The following is a 7,210-nucleotide window of genomic DNA, read 5'->3' as shown; positions in this document are numbered from 1 at the left end:
AGAAACCAAGGAGATTTGGCTTTGGTAACAACAGATGAAACTATTTTAGAAGTTTCACACACACAGTACTACAAAAATAATGCAATATAAGTACTTACTTACCAAAATTGTTGTTGAAACAAGTTTACCTTTTTTAAGGATAAGTGATTCAGTGAATTGTTTTCTCTTTCTTCTTTTCCACAACTCTTATTCTGAAGCCTATTTTCATCTAGAAAATATTTTCTTCAACAAGCTACATTTTGACAGTACTAACGCTGCATCAGTCTTTTTGCAAAGGAATAAATTCCCTACTCATGCTTCTTTGTTTTCATGCTTTGCCAAGCATTTGATATCAACAAAGACAAATCTCCTGTCACATTGCCAGAATAATCAGACTTCTTTATTTCGGTTTTTGGGTTGTTTTTTTGGTGGGTTGTTTTGTTTTGTTTTTTTCACCATTGGTTTTAACTACAACAACAATACAAATTTACTGAGCTTCTGACTTCCTTTAATGGTTTGGGGTTTTTTCTTCCCCCCCAATATTTTGGATCTTACTGAAGGTAGCATGGCATTCATTTCTTAAAAATCTTCAACACAGTTTCTATATAACGTTCATCCGGTGGGGGTTTCCTTGGGCTGCCAGGCTGCAGGAACTTCTTAATGGTAGGCATATTGCTCATTCTTATTTTAAAAGCCTAAAAAATAAAAACAACAGAGTAAGAAAAAAATTCTGGCTATTCCAGTAGCAAACAGTGCTCCTTGCACAGAACAACTGCTTCCCCCTGCTGACAGAAGAGTTCCTAACATTCATTCAGCTCCTGTGCCATCTACGTGTAAGCCAGTATTGGAGGAGACAATACCTAAATCTCTGCTGCTGAAAGCAACTGAAGGCAAAAATTCAATATCCAGGAGCACCAGGGGTAGTTTTGGAAGTACAAATACACTGGCCCAGATCATGACTGCTTCCTTTTCATTGCTGGTTCTGATGGTGCAAACTACCGTGCGGGCAAACCATGATATATGTTAACAAGATTTCCATTTTTACTACATTCTGTACGTATCTGAGCTCTGTTGCCATGTAGCATGGCCACTGTTGTCCCACTGCCCCAGCACTTCTAGGATTGAGTGGGTGAAAGTTAAATGGCTGGAGGCATCCTTGGCTCAACTCAGTTGTCCAATAAAGGCTTCTTGTACCTTAGGATAGCCAAAATGTCTACGTAGGGCTGGCAGATATGTCTCCTCGGGGAGACCTATTCCCTCCTGGACCAGTGGCTGGAGACCAGGACTAGGGTTAGGGAAGAGTTGGGCATCTCAGGTGGCAAGAGATGCCTGTGTTAAGGCAATTGAGTGAAGGATCCTGAGACATCTCATTGTACAGACAGTCAGAGAGGAGTCACTGAGTCAGACTGTCGGCAGCTGGAGACCCCACAGTTAGCTGAGCAATCTCTAGATACACGAGAACCTCTTCTAACAATGGGGCTAAGGGAGAGGAGCTTCACAGAGCGACAGCCAGTTCTTGCTGGCAGAGGTATGAACATAACTCCCTCTTAGCTACATGCACTGGAAAGATAAGGGGGAAATACAAGAAGGAGCAAGAAAAGCAAAACCCCTGAAATAAGTAACCACCAGTTTCAGAAACTTTGTCCCTTCTGGCAGTGAAGAAACACCTCCACAATTCAAGGCATGGCTTCGGCAGAACTGTGCCCATGCCGAGTGGCTGTAGAGACAAGAATTACCTGAGCCTGCAAAACTGCATATGGGATAAGAGTCCGACACACATTACTGCCTACTTTGTGGCTGAAGTGCTTCCTTCTGTCACACTAAATTCCGGCTTAAACTGTTGGGGTTGAGATTTAAAAATTAAAAAAGAAAAAAAAAATCAAAGCCCTTTTCCTCATGATTCCCAAGTAAAATGCTTGTGATCATCTGATGCTGGACTGTTTCTTTTGTTAATGGGGATAAAGCCAAAGTCATTGAGTGCACCCCTCAAATTAAGAGTTTGTAAGCACAAAGAAGCATGCCCTCAAGTCTGGCATCCTCAACCCAATTTTGCATTGCCTACACTGCTTTATTACCATGATTACAGGCATGTGGGAGAGGTGCTGAGCACTATCTATCTGCTTTTTTTTCCAGTCCACTGTATCTCAACTCTTAACGACTCCCACAGGTCATGGCCCAAGCTTGCCGACACACCGTGTTCTATAGCATGCTGCATGCCTGGAGGCTTCTGAGTTCTGGTCAAATCTCGCAGCAGAAGTGCCTCACTTCTGCGAGGTTTCAGACTTTATGCATGGCACAAAGGCAAAGACTTCATCCTCGACTGCACTGAGTTGATTATTGAAAGAAAACAAGTCTTGTGGCTTAATGCTAAGGTTCCTAGTCATACTGTAGAAGGCAGAAGTGAAATGAGGTTATGGGATCCCAAAATTGTAATACCAGTCAGTACAGAAAATAGTGCGCTGCACCTTATTCTGACATGTCAACCCCTACCACAGACTTAATTTGTTTTCTAGTATTAAATAACATCTACTGTCAGGAAGCAGGAAAATGAAAATGGGGCAGCTTAGATCAGTGATTCCCATGGGATGACATTATTTCATTTCTATGGAGGAGGCATATAACACTCAAAGAGGGACAGGTATACCTGAACAGGTTCAGTCAGGAGCACACAAACCAACTAAATCCATTCCCTCTTGTGCTTGATGTTAAAGAAACATACAGGTAGTGATAGTTCCTCAAAGAGCCCACGCTCCTGATTTACACAGCCCGGAGCAATGACCACTTCAGGATTGCCCTCCAGCTCCTGAGTAAGGCCATGTTCCAGAACAAAATACCTGCAACTGAGGAAACCCCGACAGCACAGCCGGTATTTTCTCCTCCACTGCTAAAATGGCTTCGATGAGCTGCACATCTGCCCAGCTGAATTTGTTGCCCACAAGAAAATCTTGACCATGTTGTTTCAAAACCTGCAGAACACAAGAGATGTGCAGGGCAGATGAGAACAGGACATACGATGCCTGGCAGCTAAGCCTGACAGCAGAGCTGTAGAGCTGGACAGCGATTATATCTGGAACCTCAGGGTGGAGTTTTCAGCTGGAAGCTGTGAGTCTCAATCACTTCATGGTTGTTGGGAAAAAATCTGAACCCTTGCAGAATACAGCCTACAAACTTTAGCCACTTGGTAATGACAAACGATGATAAGCACTGGGAACAGGGACAAAACCACGCACTGAAGTAGACTACTACAGTCATAGAAACAGCGATAATGGAGGAACTAAATCGTAACTTGGAGAATTTATTAAATTGCCATTTAGATATTTCATTTAAAATTATGTCCAATGTCAATACCACGACGCAAACTTAGAAATGCAGAATTACAACAGCTAGGCAAAGAAAATGCCTGCCTTTGGGAATAAGTTATTATAGTCATAAGAACTTCTAGAATGTTCATCCTTTATTAGTGTTTTTCATCAAAACTAGATTAATATTACAAACGTGAGAAATGTTGCCAGATGTCTGAGTCAGATGGGTTTGGTCTGTTGTTTCTGAAAGCGGGATATACAGAAATCTATGACTGTTGTTTTACTAAAACACTCCTAATCTCTCTACCTGATTTATTTCCAAGGTTTTTTTGCATTCTTCTAGTGAAAATGTTCCAACTGAAATTAAGTAGAGCAGGGAAATGTGCCCTAAACAAATGTAAATGTGGAACTATCCCTGCAAAAAGACAACGCATACATGCTTGCTTTTATTCTAGTAGAAAGTTTTGCTCTGTAGCTGAGAACACATTGCTCTGTTTGCTCTGTAGACGTTAAAATACCACAGCCCTGACGGCACAAGCCAACAAACAGAAAACGTGCTGCCATATTTCCCTTTCTTTGAGAGAGGAGCTGACCTGCACTACAAACATGTCCTTATTTTGGGGAAACTTTTTGATAATTGTAAATGCAAGTTTTATAGGTACATCCTCACTGTCACTTACCTTTTCAAAGACTGGGAAGTACCTGTTCGTTGCCCTCTCCTTAATTGAGTCAAGACTTTTCTCCTTTGCCTCAGGTGGAGAGAAAGGAAACATCAAAATCATTTGCATCAGATCTGTTATTCCTTCCACATACATGTCAATCCTATTGGTGGGGGGAACAAAGTGGAAAAAAGCACAGGAGTTATTTCATCGTGCTTTCCAATTAACTGAGGCAGCTTACATGAATTTTATATCACCGCCATAGTGCCAATCTTTGCAGCCAAAACTAAACATAAGGTAAACCCAAATATTTTTTAAAAGGTCGAAAAGCCTGTTTCTCTTCAGCAGCATTTCAGAAGCAGTGGTTGAAACATAAGCAAAGGCTAGAGTCCTTGATTTTTACTGCATCAGCCCTTCTCACAACTTTCTACTGGATTTACAGGATTGAATTCGTTATATGCAATGCAGCTATCAAACAACAGATTGCTCATTAGGTGAAAGAAGATGTTACGGTACAGGGCTCTCTCCTTCAGGTCCTTCCCATAGAGGTTGTATTTCCCTGCTACGTAGCTGAGGATGGCTCTGGTCTGCACCATCTTCATCCCATCGATCTCAACCAGGGGCACTTGCTGGAACATCAGGACTCCATCTAGGGTGGAAAGTTGAGGAAAACCTTGTTAGTTCTTTCTACGCTTCTGGCTTTACAGGCGAGTGAGAGACTGAGCGTATTCCTTTTGTAGGGTAGGAGATCACTGGTGTCTTGCCCTAACTGGGATAACCTGTGCAGTAAACTAACATTGTGGGAAAGATCAAATATCGACGAGTCTGCATCCATTTTTCTAGCTAGGTCATCACAGTGCGGCCGGGCCCCTGGCTTTACAGCTTTGCCAGAGCTTCACAGGCTACTGGGAGCTGGCACCAGCGGCTCCTCTGCACTTCTGGACTTCTGCCTGGTGCTGGCAGGAAAAGCCTGAACCAGCACTTTCAACCCAAGGGATCAGAGGAGAATAAAGATCTGTGTTAAATCTGAACTTAAAAAGGAAAAAAAAAGGCAATTAGTTTGAATGCAGATCGGTTCCCTGTCAGGGAGATAGGCAGGTGAGTAGGAAGAATGAGAGGGGTAGTACCGCAGCAAGACTGAGCTACAGGGATAAAGGAAGAGCTCTGGCCACGTCACACAGGTGAAGCTACAGAGTTAGAGGCAGGGACAACCGTAACACCAGTTGCTGTTTAACTTTTACACAGTCACTTAAGGGACAAGAGTTTGAGAGTCCCCACAGATTTTCGTTAGCGTCGTTCCACAACCATTTCAGCCTGTTCAGGTACGTCTCTGTAGCCCCATTTTCTCCTGGTGCTGGTGGAAGCATTTTTGTGAGCCTTCAGCTCTGACAGGTAAGCTGACAGAGAGAATCGGCAGTCTTTGGTCAGGTTTTCTAGACCAGTTTTCTGCTGGACTAATTCCCTGTCTTTGGAGATACTCCCTCCTCCACTTACACATTAAGGGCATTCAGAGGACAACCCTGCCCTGTTAAAATCACAGCAAAGCTCCAAATCCAACCAGGCAGCTGCCAGTTTGCATTGATCAAAGTTAATCATTTATTTAATTGCTCAGTTTTAATCCGTTCAGTGCATCCTTCTTCCAGGTTCATTTTAGCAGGCACACCTGGTGGCTTGTTGGTTTTTTTTTTTCTTTGCAGAGCTATTCCAATACTTTGCTAGTCTAGAACTAATAAACATTCTTCACTCATTCTATATTATCAATTCATAGTTTAAACTCAAGAAATAGTTCTCTCTTCAGCAAACAGTAGCCTGTGTTTGTTTCTTGTAAACATTCACAGAAAATTTGTGTGTCTTCATGTTTTTCCAGAACACACCTCTGCAGCTTAAGGAAGAAATATTACTTGGTGTCTATCTGGCAGAAACACAGTAGAATGGGAAAACCGACAGCTCTGCAAGGATTATTTTTCAGCAGAACGATGTGAAGTGAAAAATAAAAACTGACTTTCTGGCCCTTGACAAAAAGTGATGCAGCAATTGTGAGTGAACTGAATGCATGGCTTTGTTTCTTATCTATAGAAATGAGGGATTTCTTCCTTAAACCAGTAGCAGACCACTTTTCCTCACTTTGCAAGTGAGAACCACTTCACATAACCACTGCACAGAACATACATTCAGGTTTAAAAGCACTTTGCCAGTCCTTTTGTGGACTGCGTTGTGCTGTTGGCAGGTGGGCTGTGGAGCATAGATTAAAAATCAATCTATTTATCATATTCTATATCCAGGTAGCAAGTTGGGCATCTCTCAGGCCAATGGGCACTGGTCTGGCCAGGCTGATGCTATTTAACTCTCTCGACCTCTAAAACAACTACCTGCCTGCAAGCTGCCTGCTGGGAACAGCCCCTGGCCCAGGCTCCATCCTGGACACTGCTGGGGCACTGCTTGGAAGATCATCAGTTGGCATGGGACAAAGTCATGCCTGGACCATTTGAATGATGTGGTGGTGTCTAAACACAGGATACCCTGGCAAAAAGCATGGTGATAGGGAGAAAAAAATATTAGAGGGAGAGGTAATGTGTGGTTATTCATGTTCAGTCCTGCCCTGCATGACCGGCAGCATTCCAGAGGTCCCTTTATCAGGATGACTAAATAATTTGTGTTTCTTCAACCCATCCTATGAAACCCCACCTTTATCTTTGTGTTCTCACCCTCTTAAGAGCAATATATATATATTTACACAAAAGCCCTTGATCTTCTTTAGAAAACTCCCTTTTAATCACCACTTAGTTCTTTTCTCTGGATATGGATAAGCTTGGATGCTGTATCCAGGGTTGTACCACTCTGTCTAGATTAATTAGTCCTGCGAGACAAATTCAGATTTGGTCTTTCAGTACCTGAACTACCACATTTAGAAGTATAACTGGTGTCTTCACACTTCACTGCTCTCCCATGTTGTCAGATTCCCAGCCAGATGGACTTGCAAATTTAATTCTGATAAGATAAGATTCTGAAAAGAAGATACCACTTCTTTTTTACTTTTGTTTATTTTAGTTTTCCTGTCATAATTTCTGTAAACATGGCTTTTCTTTTCTGAGCAAGCAGCCGAATGCAGCCAAGTCATCTTCCAGGTATCCTAGGATGTCTTGGCCAGCTCAGCCTGTTGTGAGGTTTCTCCTACATGTCTTGGGCAGCAGGCAGACTGCGGGGCAGGCACTCTGTAGTGCTCCTCACAGTCTCAATTCCTTCCCCACCCTGGCAGCAAGGTCTTCTCCT

At 42.7% G+C, this 7,210-nt stretch overlaps 1 protein-coding gene across 1 annotated transcript in view; it reads right to left on the bottom strand.

Annotated features, from left to right (window-relative positions):
* Window positions 1–523: 523 nt before the first annotated feature.
* The window catches only part of LOC104511863 (glutathione S-transferase 3-like), a 7,867-nt gene continuing 1,180 nt past the window's right edge, over window positions 524–7,210 (bottom strand). The window contains exons 3-6 of the mRNA XM_010154643.1: window positions 4,457–4,589; window positions 3,962–4,103; window positions 2,814–2,945; window positions 524–674 (exon numbers count right to left, since the gene is read on the bottom strand). Of these exons, the coding sequence (XP_010152945.1) occupies window positions 552–674; window positions 2,814–2,945; window positions 3,962–4,103; window positions 4,457–4,589 (530 nt within the window). The 3' untranslated portion in view covers window positions 524–551. The remainder of the gene's footprint in view (window positions 675–2,813; window positions 2,946–3,961; window positions 4,104–4,456; window positions 4,590–7,210) is intronic.

The sequence above is a fragment of the Eurypyga helias genome, unplaced genomic scaffold, assembly GCF_000690775.1.
Source record: "Eurypyga helias isolate BGI_N326 unplaced genomic scaffold, ASM69077v1 scaffold46446, whole genome shotgun sequence".
Lineage (NCBI taxonomy): Eukaryota > Metazoa > Chordata > Aves > Eurypygiformes > Eurypygidae > Eurypyga > Eurypyga helias.
Note: the sequence above shows the minus strand (reverse complement) of the source record. Positions and strands in the feature narration are given on the sequence as shown.